This window comes from Geotrypetes seraphini, chromosome 12 (assembly GCF_902459505.1).
Source record: "Geotrypetes seraphini chromosome 12, aGeoSer1.1, whole genome shotgun sequence".
Taxonomy (NCBI): Eukaryota; Metazoa; Chordata; class Amphibia; order Gymnophiona; family Dermophiidae; genus Geotrypetes; species Geotrypetes seraphini.
In genome coordinates, this window is record NC_047095.1 from 103,136,855 (window position 1) to 103,152,736 (window position 15,882).

The 15,882-nt window shown below is 41.3% G+C and overlaps 1 protein-coding gene across 1 annotated transcript in view; it reads left to right on the plus strand.

Annotated features, from left to right (window-relative positions):
• Window positions 1-9,999: 9,999 nt before the first annotated feature.
• The window catches only part of LOC117346201 (vomeronasal type-2 receptor 26-like), a 165,931-nt gene continuing 160,048 nt past the window's right edge, over window positions 10,000-15,882 (plus strand). Inside the window, exon 1 of the mRNA XM_033915603.1 lies at window positions 10,000-10,121. Within this exon, the coding sequence (XP_033771494.1) occupies window positions 10,000-10,121 (122 nt within the window). The remainder of the gene's footprint in view (window positions 10,122-15,882) is intronic.

A 15,882-nucleotide genomic window follows, 5' to 3' on the forward strand; every position in this document is an offset into this window, starting at 1 on the left:
AATGTCACGCCCATCTTCAAGAAGGGTTCAGGGGGGGACCCTGGAAACTACAGGCCAGTGAGCTTAACCTCGGTCCCGGGAAAGATGATGGAAGCACTGATTAAGGACAGCATCTGTGAACACATAGAAAACAATGGACAGCTAAAGTCGAGTCAGCACGGCTTCTGAAAGGGTAGGTCATGCCTCACAAACTTATTGTACTTCTTTGAGGGGGTAAACAGCCAGGTGGATAAAGGGGAATCCATTGACATCATTTACCTTGACTTTCAAAAAGCCTTCGACAAGGTACCGCACGAAAGACTGCTTAAAATGCTGTGGAAACACGGGGTGCAAGGGGAGGTCCACCGATGGATCAAAAACTGGCTGGCGGACAGGAAACAGAGGGTTGGAGTAAAGGGCCATTACTCAGACTGGAAATGGGTCACGAGCGGAGTTCCGCAGGGGTCGGTGCTGGGACTGCTCCTGTTCAATATATTTATTAATGACCTGGAGGCGGGAACAAATTGTGAAGTTATTAAATTTGCGGATGACACCAAACTCTACCGCAGGGTTGAAACCATGGAAGACTGCGAAGATCTGCAAAGGGACCTAACGACACTAGAAGAATGGGCCAAAAAGTGGCAAATGAACTTTAACGTAGGGAAATGCAAGGTCATGCATGTGGGGAAAAAGAACCCGATGTTCACTTACAAAATGGGGGGATCACTGCTAGGGGTAAGTAACCTTGAAAGAGACCTGGGAGTGATGGTAGACACAACTTTGAAGGCGTCGGCACAGTGCGCCACAGCCTCAAGAAAAGCAAACAAAATGTTGGGTATCATTAAGAAGGGTATCACGACCAGGATGAAGGAGGTCATCCTGCCACTGTATCGTGCAATGGTGCGACCGCATCTGGAGTACTGTGTCCAGTTCTGGTCGCTGTACCTCAAGAAGGACATGGCGGTACTTGAGGGAGTCTAGAGAATAGCAACTAAACTGATAAGGGGTATGGAAAACCTCTCATATACTGACAGACTGAAAAAGCTGGGGCTGTTCTCCCTGGAAAAGCGGAGACTTAGAGGAGACATGATAGAAACCTTCAAGATCCTGAAGGGTATAGAAAAGGTAGACAGGGACAGATTTTTCAGATTATGGGGAACCACAAGTACAAGGGGGCACTCGGAGAAATTAAAAGGGAACAGGTTTAGAACAAATGCCAGAAAGTTCTTTTTCACCCAGAGGGTGGTGGATACATGGAACGCGCTTCTGGAGGCTGTGATAGGCCGGAGCATGTTACAAGGCTTCAAAGAAGGTTTGGATAGGTTCCGAGAGGATAAAGGAATTGAGGGGTACAGATAGGAGTAGAGGTAGGTTATAGGTATAGTCTGGGACCACTACTCAGGCAATGGGCCTGATGGGCCGCAGCGGGAGCGGACCGCTGGGCGAGATGGACCTCTGGTCTGCCTCAGCGGAGGCAACTTCTTATGTTCTTATTGCATAGTTTGGCATCATCGGCGAATAGCGCTATTTTACCTCGAAGCCCCTCAGCCAAGTCCCTTATGAAGATGTTGAATAGGATCGGGCCGAAGACCGAGCCCTGCAGCACTCCACTGATCACCTCCGTCGTTTCATAGGGGGTGCCGTTTACCCTCACCTTCTGAAACCTACCTCCAAGCCAGTCCCCAACTCATGCTGCCAATGTGTCTCCCAATCCTATAGAGCTCATCTTGCTCAACAACCTGCGGTGTGGTACGCTATTGAATGCTTTGCTGAAGTCCAAGTATACGATGTCCAGGGACTCCTCAACATCCAGCTTCCCCGTCACCCAGTCAAAGAAGCTGATTAGGTTGGATTGGCAGGACCTCCCCTTGGTAAATCCATGTTGACGGGTATCTCGTAGATTCTCCTTGTTCAGGATCGTATCCAATTGACGTTTGATTAGAGTTTCCATTAGCTTGCTCACTATTGATGTGAGACTCACCGGTCTGTAGTTAGCATGCTTTGACTCCGATGACAGCCAGACTGGAACAGGGAATGTGGAGTCACAATGAAACCACCAGCATATGGTGTGTAAATTTAAAGCTAATGTATATTTGCAAAAATCAGGAAAATTGACTCCCCCTTTAGCTCTGGGTTGTTTCAGGGTATTGAGAGATATCCCGGGCCTATACCTCCCCTTAAAAATTTATGCAAGATACAATAAACCTGTTTAAAAAAGGAAACTGGAAAAGAAAAGGGTAACATCTGTAGAACAGAGAATTTGCAGAGTCATGGTCATCCAAATATTCTCCAACAGACCCCATCACATAAGCCATAAGAGGGACCAAGACTGGCATAAAACACATAGTTTGGTCAACAGAGTATGTATATTCATTTTCAATTTGTCTTCCCAAGGGGGAGAAAATTTTATACCATGATACTTAAGCCCAGAGGAGTACCATTGAAGAGGAAAGTAGCTAGCATAGTTTTTGTATAGTGTATATTCAGTGGCATAACTTCAGTTTTCTCCCAGTTTACAGTATATCCAGATAGAGATCCAAAATGCTTAACCATGGCTAATATCACTGGGATAGACTTTTCTGGATGAATTAAGTAGAGAGCATCATCTGGGAAGGCCATGAGCTGGACTTCTTCCTTAACTCAATTACTCATGGGAATTCCAAAGATTGTGGTGTGACTAAATTCTGTGCAATAATGGATCTATAGCTAAATTGAAGAGCACGGTGATCAGGGGCATCCTTGATTGGTTCCCCTGGATAACTCAAAGGCCTCTGTGACACAACCATCAAAAAAATGTTGGCCATTGGGTGACAGTACAATACACTGACCTTATTAATAAAATTGTATACTAAATGATACCAGTACAATACCTGAAACAAATATGTCCATTCAACATAATCAAGGACTTTATTGGTGTCAAGGGCCATAACACAGTTGTTTGCTTATCCCCTCAAAGAAATGCAGAAAGAATACCCTTGCTGTGAACAAGGCTGCCCTGGAACTTCAATAAGATAAGTTGCTCTGCATTTCATATTCTGCTCTTTTCACTGGTTTTCAGCATATCTGCTTAATTTCTCTTCTCATCCCTGTTTCTTACTAAAAAAAAAATAAAAAAGCACAAAAAAATAAACCCTTCTCTTTCCTCTGTTAAATCTTATTTCCTCTTCCTCTTCATAGGAAAAAGGGTAAGACTTTGTTAACTCTAATTAAATCCTGGTGCCTGTGGCTCAGGGTGACTAAAGTAGGGAAAATCCTGTTATAAATCCTGTGATTTAGGGTAGCACTGATAGAACCTGCATTTTTGTTTAAAATACTGTGTTTTAGGTGGTATAGAGCCTATATTTCTGTCTTACTAGTATTCAGCCATTGTTTTCTGCTGATTAGGTGGAGAAGGGAGGGGCTCTGTTTTACTTCTAAGGTTAATTGCATTATCTTTGGGACATTGCTGTGAACAAGGCTGCCCTGGAACTTCAATAAGATAAGTTGCTCTGCATTTCATATTCTGCTCCTTTCACTGGTTTTCAGCATTATGTCTGCTTAATTTCTCTTCTCATCTACTGTTTCTTACTAAAAAAAAAAAAAAAAAAAAAGCACAAAAAAATAAACCCTTCTCTTTCCTCTGTTAAATCTTATTTCCTCTTTCCCTTTCCCTTCATAGGAATAAGGGTAAGACTTATAGTCCCACCAACCCCAGGGACCACTATTCATATATAGAGACCCATATAATCAGGACTTCACAACCAATCAAGATGACCTTTATTCTATGCAATCACTGTGGTGCTTTAATTCCAAGACATACTATTTGGAGGCTTAAGGCTTGCCCCATCTGTCTTCAACTTGCCAGTATTAAGGAGGAGCTCTGCAAACTTAAACAGGAATTGAATACAATTAAAGCAGCTTCCATCACTCCACAAAATCATACCAACTTACCACCTCTACCTCAAAGAATAAACCAGCCCAGGAATAAATGGGTCACAGTAGGCTCAGGAAGACTGCGACATGTAACACAGAAACATCCACCTTCACTAATATTACCTCTACAGAATTCCTTCGCTCCACTAGTGCACTGCGATACTCAAGAAAACAGAAGGGAGGTGGGACTGGAACCAATGAAGGTAACTCAAGAGAACAAGCACACCCTAAGCACAAATAAAAAGGCCAAAAACAGAAAACTATTACTGTTAGGGGATTCCATCATCAGAGGCATTAACCTTGGAACACAGGGCGAGGAGACCAAAATAGTGAAATGTCTTCCAGGATCCTCAGCTACCAGGAGTTCCAGGCAAATACTGACTATAATTAAAGAAGAAACTAAGGATTTTAACACTGATGTTGTTATCCATCTGGGAACAAATGACCTGGCCAACAACTCCACACTTGCAGCACAGAAAGCTTTTCGGGAGCTTGGTGAGGGCGTGAAACCTTTTGTAAAGACTTTAGCTTTTTCTGAAATACTGCCTGCATATGGAAAGGGAGAGCAAAGAGTGAAAAACACAGAGGACTTTAATAGATGGCTCAGAGCCTGGTGTCATCAAGAAGGCTTCAGATACATAGGAGGGATGGGGAAATACATAGAAGGACAAGAAGCTATATTGCACTGATGGGCTACATATTACTACAGCAGGAAAAAGAAACCTTGCAGAGAAATTTAGACAATATTTTTCTAGGCATTTAAACTAGAAGGTGGGGGTGGTGTATGTACGAAGGACAATTATAGAGACCACCCCCGGCAAAAGAAAAGATGTGATAGTAGTAAAGGCTGCAACATAAGCAATATCAGCAACTCATTTCTTAGTATTGCAACGGAAAGTGAAACGACACAAAAATCCATACGAAAAAGGAGATTATTGCTGAAAAATAGCTGGAAAGCGATGACCACAAATGCTCGCAGTCTAAGCAACAAAGTTCATGATCTGCAAGCCCTGATGTTAGAGGCAGATCTAGATATTGTTGCTATCACAGAGACATGGTTCAGTGAATCACATTGATGGGATGCAAACATACCGGGATATAATCTTTTTAGGAAGGACAGAGATGGCTATAAAGGTGGAGGAGTAGCTCTCTATGTAAAGATCAATATCCAAGTGACCGAAATGCAAGGGACCTGGGGAGAGGAAGAAGTGATATGGATTGCTCTGAAAAGAGAAGATGGAACTTCTATCTACGTGGGTGTAGTCTACAGACCTCCGACTCAATCGCAGCAAATTGAGGATTGAGGATATCCAAAAGTTTGGAAGGAAAGAGGAGGTTCTGTTGTTGGGAGATTTCAACCTGCCGGATGCGGACTGGAATGTTCCGTCTGCGGAATCGGAAAGAAGTAGGGAGATTGTGGATGCCTTTCAAGAGGCTCTGCTCAGACAAATGGTGACTGAACCCACAAGGGAAAAAGCGATATTGGATCTGGTCCTCACAAATGGAGAGAGTATCTCTAATGTTCGAGTGGGTGCTCACCTGGGAAGTAGCGATCATCAAACGGTTTGGTTTGATATAATGGCTAAAGTGGAGAGCGGCCGCACGATACTTAAAGTCCTAGATTTCAAACGTACGGACTTTAATGCAATGGGAAAGTATCTGAAGAAAGAGCTGTTAGGATGGGAGGACATAAGAGAAGTGGAAAGACAGTGGTCTAAGCTGAAAGGAGCGATAAAAATGGCTACGGACCTTTATGTGAAGAAAATCAATAAAAACAAGAGAAAAAGGAAGCCGATATGGTTCTCCAACCTAGTGGCTGAGAAAATAAAGGCGAAAGAGTTGGCGTTCATGAAATATAAAAAAACCCAAGAAGAGGAGAGCAGAAAAGACTACAGGGTGAAACTGAAAGAAGCCAAGAGAGAGATACGTTTGGCAAAGGCACAGGCAGAAGAACAAATGGCTAAAAATGTAAAAAAGGGAGATAAAAAATTTTTCAGATATATTAGTGAAAGGAGGAAGATAAAAAATGGAATTGCTAGGCTAAAAGATGCTGGGAACAAATACGTGGAGAGTGATGAGGAGAAAGCAAATGTGCTAAACAAATACTTCTGTTCTGTGTTCACAGAAGAAAATCCTGGAGAAGGACCGAGATTGTCTGGCAAAGTTACACGAGAAAATGGAGTAGATTCTGCGCCGTTCATGGAGGAGGGTGTTTATGAGCACCTTGAAAAACTGAAGGTGGACAAAGCGATGGGACCAGACGGGATCCATTCCAGGATACTAAGGGAGCTCAGAGAGGTTCTGGCGAGTCCTATTAAAGACTTGTTCAACAAATCTCTGGAGACGGGAGTGATTCCTGGGGATTGGAGGAGAGCGGATGTGGTCCCTATTCATAAAAGAGGTCACAGGGATGAAGCAGGAAACTACAGGCCGGTGAGCCTCACTTCAGTTGTTGGAAAAATAATGGAAGTGTTGCTGAAAGAAAGGATTGTGTACTTCCTTGAATCTAATGGGTTACAGGATCCGAGGCAACATGGCTTTACAAAAGGTAAATCGTGCCAAACGAACCTGATTGAATTTTTTGATTGGGTGACCAGAGAGCTGGATCGAGGACATATGCTAGATGTAATTTACTTGGATTTCAGCAAAGCCTTTGATACAGTTCCTCATAGGAAGCTGTTGAACAAACTTGAAGGGCTGAAGTTAGGACCCAAAGTGGTGAACTGTGTCAGAAACTGGCTGTCGGACAGACGCCAGAGGGTGGTGGTTAATGGAAGTCACTCGAAGGAAGGAAAGGTGACTAGTGGAGTCCCTCAGGGTTCGGTGCTGGGGCCAATCCTGTTCAATATGTTTGTGAGTGACATTGCTGAAGGGTTAGAAGGAAAAGTGTGCCTTTTTGCAGATGATACCAAGATTTGTAACAGAGTAGACACCGAAGAGGGAGTGGAAAATATGAAAAAGGATCTGCAAAAGTTTGAGGAATGGTCTAATGCCTGGCAACTGAAATTCAATGCAAAGAAATGCAGAGTAATGCATTTGGGGATTAATAATAGGAAGGAACCGTATATGCTGGGAGGAGAGAAGCTGATATTGTCACAACCCTAGCACTAAGGTTCGGCTTGTGCCAGGGAAGGCTCCTCCTAACCCTGGAGTGGCTTTGACCCGGGCTAACCAATGTGATGGGTTAGACAGAAAGAAAAAAGAAAGTTCTGATTTACCATTTAAAACTCAGGTTACCAAACCCTGGGGAGGAGAGGGATATGGAGAGAACAGCCTGGGGCAGAAGGAGGTGCCTCATACAAAGCAACTGCCTAAGAGCCAGAACACAAGCTTAGGTAATTCACAGCAACTGGGCCTAATTAGAGTCCCAGGAAAATCCCAGCAACAGCTACAGGCTGCCCTTCCTCTCACAGAACAGGGCGGGGTCACCTCAGTGCTTTAGAGGCAGCACTGAGAAGGAACAAGTTAGTCCACCCTGGGACAACCCAGGAAGAAGGTGCTCAGGACCAGTCTCCTGAGGCCCAAAGGAATCAGGATGTTGAAATGGTAGAGGCAGCCCCTGTTCCTGAAGCCAGCCAGCTAGCCAACCTGGAGCCCATGGAGTTCTTGGATGCTTCCATGGAACCGGATGCCACAGCAATGGATATGAGTTAAGTACAGTAACTTTTGCTTTTTGGCAGTGCTTAACTTGATGAACTTTGTTTTTGCTGGTTTTGTTTTCTTTTGAAAACCTGTATGCACCTGGGGGGAGCCTGCTGAGCAGTGCTAGGCTCAAGGCTACAAAGGTGCTAGAATCTGGTAGCATTAAAAACCAGGTTCAATTTGTTTATAACAATTTTTCCTTTTTGCCTTTTGGGGGCTGATTGTGGACTATGTTATGAACTGTGTGAAGGGATAGTAGTTGGGGAGAATCCACACAAGATCCTTGGGTGGGATTGTGGGGCCATTTGTGGCAAGTATATTAGAGAAGTGGATTTGACTACTCCCCTCCCCCACCAACTGTTCAGGAAGGTTGGAGCAGCCCTTTGCAAGCCAGGCCTAATTGAACTCTTTCATACAATTTTGAAGGTCTAATAGTCTGATTCTTACCCTGCCTAGAATCACAGGATTATTGAGACTGGACTACCAGAGACTGTTGCAGGGCTTACCTGCTAATACCTGCAAGGAAGGTGAGGACTTGCTGGTTTTACAGCCCAGATGTTTTTTTATATTTCTTTTCATTCATGAAGCACATGATCTAAACCCCAGCTTTAGGGGACAAGGCACTCAATAAATTGAGACTGGTTTATATAAGAACTTTATTGTTCCTGATTTGTTTTATTTTATTGATTAAAAAACCAGCAGGACCTCCAGCGTCTCCTGGAGGCACGTGGGACACAGGCTATTCTGGGCGATGACCGGGGCCTTCGTTCAAGCCGGCACCGGCGACGCCACAATATGCACGGACGGGGAGAGGGACCTTGGGGTTATAGTGTCCGAAGATCTAAAGGCGAAAAAACAGTGTGACAAGGCAGTGGCTGCTGCCAGAAGGATGCTGGGCTGTATAAAGAGAGGCATAGTCAGTAGAAGGAAGAAGATGCTGATGCCCCTGTACAGGTCATTGGTGAGGCCCCACTTGGAGTATTGTGTTCAGTTTTGGAGACCGTATCTGGCGAAAGACGTAAGAAGACTTGAGGCGGGCCAGAGGAGGGCGACGAAAATGATAGGAGGGTTGCGCCAGAAGACGTATGAGGAGAGACTGGAAGCCCTGAATATGTATACCCTAGAGGAAAGGAGAGACAGGGGAGATACGATTCAGACATTCAAATTCTTGAAGGGTATTAACATAGAACAAAATCTTTTCCAGAGAAAGGAAATGGTAAAACCAGAGGACATAATTTGAGGTTGAGGGGTGGTAGATTCAGGGGCAATGTTAGGAAATTCTACTTTACGGAGAGGGTAGTGGATGCCTGGAATGCGCTCCCGAAAGAGGTGGTGGAGAGTAAAACTGTGACTGAGTTCAAAGAAGCGTGGGATGAACACAGAAGATTTAGAATCAGAAAATAATATTAAATATTGAACTAGGCCAGTTACTGGGCAGACTTGCACGGTCTGTGTCTGTGTATGGCCCTTTGGTGGAGGATGGGCAGGGGAGGGCTTCAATGGCTGGGAGGGTGTTAATGGGCTGGAGTAAGTCTTAACAGAGATTTCGGCAGTTGGAACCCAAGCACAGTACCGGGTAAAGCTTTGGATTCTTGCCCAGAAATAGCTAAGAAGAAAAAATTAAAAAAAAAAAAAAATTAAATTGAATCAGGTTGGGCAGACTGGATGGACTATTTGGGTCTTTATCTGCTGTCATCTACTATGTTACTATGAAAAGTGGCTTTTTGCCATGCGTATTTGTATATGACTAAAGACCCATGCACTGGTGAACAAATCCACAAGATTGCCCTCAAAATTCTGTATTTTCATAATCAAACAACTGATAAATTCAGCTCTAAGACAGAAAATATTGTTCTATATACAGTGAGTCCTATCATGGCCTTCAGGGGGTTGAATATCTGGTAGATTCTAATCATCAAAATTTATTTGTTTTCTGTGTATTATAAATCAAGTGCACAATTCCCTTGCTAGCATTATTACACTCCTCACAAAACACTCCTTTCAAATTAATATTTATCTTGCAAGGTCATTTTCAGAAAAACAAGTTTATAAAAACAATCTATATGTAATATTAAATGCACAGGTCAGTGGATGAAATCCCCTGAGGCTGAACCTTTCAGGAGCAGAGACCTATAAAGATCACACGGTGCCCACACAGCTGCAAGATACTCACTCAGATCAGAGCTCACATCAACATCAGGAGGAGGCTTCTCTGGTTCATCATTAATGTAATCTGTGTCCATCAAAGGGTCTTCTCAGTGTCAGTTTGAAACATAATACATAGATTTAAAAAGGTGGTGTACACCATGATATGCAGAATCTTCCACTAGAAATTTCCCAAAGTGACAGAGCAGGAAGAGCAGTTGTTTCTCACCTTGAAATATGGGAGCTCATCCCCTTTTGATTTTATTCATATTTTACACTGATCTGTGGAAGCCAGTTGAGAGCCGATGTGCAAAGCCGTCAATGGATTTTTCAGAAGATGGCTACTTTAAGGATGGGGACATTATATTTGGGGGATTTGTTGAACAGTATGAAGTTGAGTTAACTAAATCCTTTAGCAACATCATATCTTTTAAAGACGTAGGGTAAGTAGCATTGTGTATTACTTCCCTTTTAAGAAGTGTTTGTGTGTTTTGCTGTGACTAGCTGTTGACTTTGAATTGCAGATGTAACTTGTACCTCTATGAAGGATCTTTTGTGGTCTTTGCCTTCTAAGGAGTATATATTTTCCTTCTTCTATTGTACCTATATACGATATTACTGCATTTATAATTATATTTGAGTTTTTTGGTGCCTTCATTTAATTATAGCAAGTGAATTCTTTCTAGTCAAGCAATGAGCTTCCCTACACTGCTAATATGTTATCATTTTTTAATTGAAGTTTTAACATATTTACACTTTTATCAATTTTAAAACAGATGAACATGCCTTGATAGTCCTGTTTGAAAATGTCCTCTGCCTAGTGAAAAATATATTTCTTCTTCCTTTAGGCAGCCAGTGACAAAGATTTCTCCAGAGGGGTGCTTTGAAAAGATGAGAATGTACATGACATTTTCACAAGACAGGGCATTTTCCTTTCTTAAACACCCACCCAAAATAACAGGTGCAGTTACATTTAAGCACATACTTTGCAAATGAAACCATTTAGGAGAGGATTCTAGATAAGAAATTATACCTCATGAGAGACTCTTGCCTAGTTAAATCCTGATGAGCTGGCTACTGCTGGATTTTCAGCACTACTTGACTGGTTAATGCCACTGAAAATGCAGTGCAACTGAAGCATCACTAGCTGATTAGATGTAAGATGGTCTGGGGTAATGCTGATAAACAGGAAGTAACATCAAAGAGAGAGCCAAGAGCAGTGTGGGCAGGAGGTTGCAGGTGCTGCTTGTGCTAGCAAAGAGTTAAAGAGATATAGGAAGAAAAGTAGACAAATGTTTGATAGGGACATGGGAGGAGTGTGGGGGTGCAGAAGGAGAGAGGGGGTACCTCTTACCATCAAGATGAAGAACATGATTAAGTGAGGTTAAATATGGATACACCCACTTCTGAGTGAATTCTATACAGAAGGGGGCAGCATGTACAGTATATGTAGGATATTCAAATTAAAAGGGTTGATCTCTTCATCCTTCACCCTTGTTGCCACTTCCTCCTTGATGTGATGCAAAAATCTTACCATCACTAATATGATAAATAAACTTAAATAACAGATTGTCACAGTAAGTTTTGCCACTTATCTTTATTGTGCAGTGTTATTAGCCAGCCCAACGGGACCCATTTCGCCATGTATTGGCTTGATCAAGGGTTCTATAGGAGCTCGGCATATAATAAGAAAGAAATATTTCAACCAATTTACAACACACATCATCAACACACTCAAACTATGCTAAAGCCCCAAGTGAATCTATCTAATCTGTTATACTTATGATTTAATAACATACCTAACAATTCATTACTCTATAAAGCATACATAATCAAAATAACTTTCCACCGCTGTTCGCTTAATCTTCGGACTGAGAAAAAAAGACCACATTAGCCCCTACTATAAAAAAAACTGCACTGGCTACCAATAGAAGCGCAAATACTATTCAAATTTGCTTGCATCTGTTTCAAACAAGTCTGGGGACTTGCACCTTCCTACCTGCAAACTCACTTCATTGTACACAACCCCACACGAACAACCAGAAACAAAAACATCTTTGCATACCCAAAGAACACGGGCTGCAGATACAAATCCTTCCTGGATAGAACCTTCATGTTCCAATCAAATAGACAGCAAGTCTGGCTGAAAAACTGCATAAATGAACCCAATCTGACTTATAATGCATTCTGAAAATCAATTAAAATCGCCCTATTCGACAAATTCATTGATTAAAACAGTCCTCCCTCTCTATCCCCCTCTGTAAACGCTATTTCTTTCTCTCAGGAAGCTCCATTTTCATGTATTCTTTACTCATGGAACTCCAATTAGTATGTAATTTTTCTATTTAGGCTTATTGTTATTCGCTGACTGTCCAGCCTTCTTTCAATGTGAACCCCCTAGAAGTCGCTTGACTATGGCGGTATAGAAAAATAAAGTTATTATTATTAACATATTTTCTTAACTGTACTCATAAAATTTTCAGTTTATCCCATCCATTAAAACTCAGATCCACAATTCAACATTTTACCCAAACATTTTTTACATCATGATGCCTTGATATGGAGCTCAGTTTAAATATAGAGGTCAATCTATAGAAGCAGGTTTCAGAATCGGCCTCTCTTACTCATACGCAGTGTAATCCATCCCACATTTATGCAATACAATCATTACATGTTCAATCAATACTCCTACTTTACACCACATTCTTTCAAAGCTATGTCTTCCAAAATTTTTTTAGCTCAATCAATACAAAAATCTTTGATGTGACCTAAAATATTTCACCTTTTTGTAAAAGTTTAATTTTGGATGGATAGCACACAAGATTTAAACCATGCACAAACCTTCGCAAATATAATTATATCTAATCCAATTCTGTTTACATTTTCAAACGTTAATCACCGGCTTATTGCTGAAATATATTCTAAAATGCTCTCTCTTTTAACATATATTAAAGTTTCATTACTTTGCACATGTGCAGTGCATTTCATTTTGCACATGCACAATCTAGTTTTAACGCAGAAAGGGCTCCTTTTACTAAGGTGCTCTAGCATTTTTAGCACGTGCTAAATTGCCACGTATGCTAACCCCACGCTACATGGCAAGAACTAACGCCAGCTCAATGCTGGCATTAGCATCTGGTGCGCATGCTAAAACAGCTAGCGCAGCTTAGTAAACTAAACTAAACTAAATCTTGGGTTTATATACCGCACCATTTCCATATTTGTGGAGCTCGGCACGGTTAACAAGAATTGTAATGAGAAAGGAACTCCAAGGGAGGGAAAGGGAGAAGATCGGAGGGGGAGAATGTTAGCGGGCTGGGATATCAGAAAAGGAGGGAGTGTTAGGTTTTTGAGAAAAGCCAGGTTTTCAGATGTTTACGGAACGGTTCGTGGGCCTAAAGTTAATACCATTAATTTAAAATTTAAATTTTTTAATATGTTTGCCATAATAACATTAATTTCTTACTTGTAGACTAAGATGTTATATATACTTGTTAAAATTATCTCTTCAATGATCGGCCTACTAAATTAAAACTATGCTCATGATTATAAAAAAAGTCTACTTCCTTCTTAGGGCCTCTTTTACGAAGCCGTTTAGTGCGGGCCACTGCAGTAACGGTCCCGAAGCCCATAGAGATTTAAAGGGCTTCGGGGCTGTTGCAGCTCAGCAGCTTTGTAAAAGAGGGGGTTAGTGCATGAGAGAGCTATATAAATCAACAGAGGTATAACACATTTTTCAGCATCCTTTCTTTCTTTAATAATAATAATAACTTTATTTTTATATACCGCCAGCTATCTTGCGACTTCTAGGCGGTTTACAATAAAAGAAACTGTAAATACAATAAAGAGAAACTGTACGTACAATGAATTAAAGAGTATAGCAGTGTACATCTCGTACAGCGAATTAAAGAGTATAGCAGTATACATCTGATAACATTAATAATTTTAACGACAGTTTGTGTGTTGCAAGGCCAGGAAGTGCCAAGCTGTTTACACAGAAGTAGAAATATTCTGTAAATTGAGTAGAGTGTTCATAGTTAGTGATTAGGGGTTGGGGTTAACAGATTGCAAGTTCAGGTATGTGATGATGTTACGAGGGGGGTTGATGTTCCGGTTCGTTACCTAGGTATTTCAAGAATAGGTAAGTTTTTAGGTGTTTCCTGAATTCTTCATAGTTGTTTGTGTGCGCAATTAGTTTTTCTAGGTCTTTACCCCATATGGCTGCTTGATATGATAGCAGTTGTTGATGGTGTCTCTTATATTTGCACCCTCTAGCCGGTGGGGAGACAAATTTCATGTGTGTTTTTCTTTCATGTCTGTTGGTTGGGAATGAGAAGAGGTCTGTAATGTATTTTGGGGCTAGACCATTTAATACTTTGAAGCAGAGACATCCTAGCTTGAACTTTGTGCGCGCCTCCACAAAGCATCCTTTCTTTCTTTAGGGCTAGATTCAACTGCAAAGGCGCCTTCACTTCTAGTGAGTTTTAAAGCCAGCTAATTTTGCACATGCGTGATGCATTTAATTACGTGCATGTGCACTATGGGCTCCTTTTACAAAGGTGCGTTAGGGCCTTAACATGCAGAATAGCGTTTGCTAAATTGCCGCACGCGCTAGCCACTACCGCCTCCTTTTAAGCAGGCAATAATAATTTTGCTAGCGTGCAGTAATTTTGTGCGTGTGCTAAAACCATTAGCGCACCTTAGTAAAAGGAGCCCTATGTTCTCATCTCGTGAATTTAAATTTTTTTGTTATTAATCTATGCTTTTTTTTAATGAAAGCTACACTTTCTTGAATCTATCTAAATGTATAATCACTAATTTCATGCACAATTCCATCATGTTACCATAAAAACACTCAAATGATATGTGTATTATATTAACTATGTTCAACTCAAATTTAAATTAATTTAAATAAAAGTGCTTAACTATTTTTAATTTTAAAGCTATTTTGCACATGTGCAGTGTTTTTAATAATGAGCATGCACAATCTGCTATAACCTTATAGATCTAAAAAGAACTCCATTGTCGTGAATTCATCTAAATCAGGGGTGTCCAATGTCGGTCCTCGAGGGCCGCAATCCAGTCGGGTTTTCAGGATTTCCCCAATGAATATGTATGAGATCTATTAGCATACAATGAAAGCAGTGCATGCAAATAGATCTCATGCATATTCATTGGGGAAATCCTGAAAACCCGACTGGTTTGCGGCCCTCGAGGACCGACATTGGACACCTCTGATCTAAATATATGTACTAATATTAAATGTCCATAGTGAACTATTACTCATGAATAATAAAAATGTTTAGTGATCCTAACTTCTTTCATCTTTAAACATAATGTATTCCATTTAAAATGAACCAATTTAAAGTGCTTAAATATATTTAATTTAAGTTATATTTACTTTAATTTAAAGTGCTTAACTCTATTTTGGTTAAAAACATCTATGAAAAGATGATGTTATGTTCTCTGTCTTCTTAATGCTACTCTAATGGGAAAGCCTATCTACAGTATATATTTTTTAAATTATCTAAATATATAGTTCATAAACAATTCACAGAAAATATTTCATAGAAAAGCTTTCCAGTCAATATATATATTGAGACCATTTGGTTCCACTGACTGTAACATACATAAGAACATAAGAAGTTGCCTCCGCTGGGTCAGACTGGAGGTCCATCGCGCCCAGCAGTCCGCTCCCGCGGCGGCCCATCAGGTCCATGACCTGTAAGGTGATCGTTGTCTAAACCCTATTAATCCCCCTTATCCTTCTATCTAAGCCCTTTCATAACCTATCTCTACCTCTATCTGTATCCCTCAATCTCCGGGTCCTTCAGGAATTTATCCAATCCTTCCTTGAAGCCCGGTAGGGTACTCTGTCCTATCATAACCTCCAGAAGCGCATTTCAGGTGTCCACCATTCCAGGTGTCCATCTAGTTTCCTTCTGAAGAAGTCTGTTCTTCCTTTTGCCACCCCCTTTATCCGGTGCAACCTGGTCAATGGCTAAACATTTCAAGTCTTCAAATTTATGCTGGTATGTACAGCAATGTTCCACCAGGAAACTAGATGGACATATATGCTACACGGTGGTGGGATAATCGCGCGCCAGACGCCAACACGCCGACAATTCGGCACAAGACAGAAGCACGCAGGGGAAAAAATAATTTTAAAGAGCTCCAACTGGGGGTTTGGGGTGGCAACCCCCC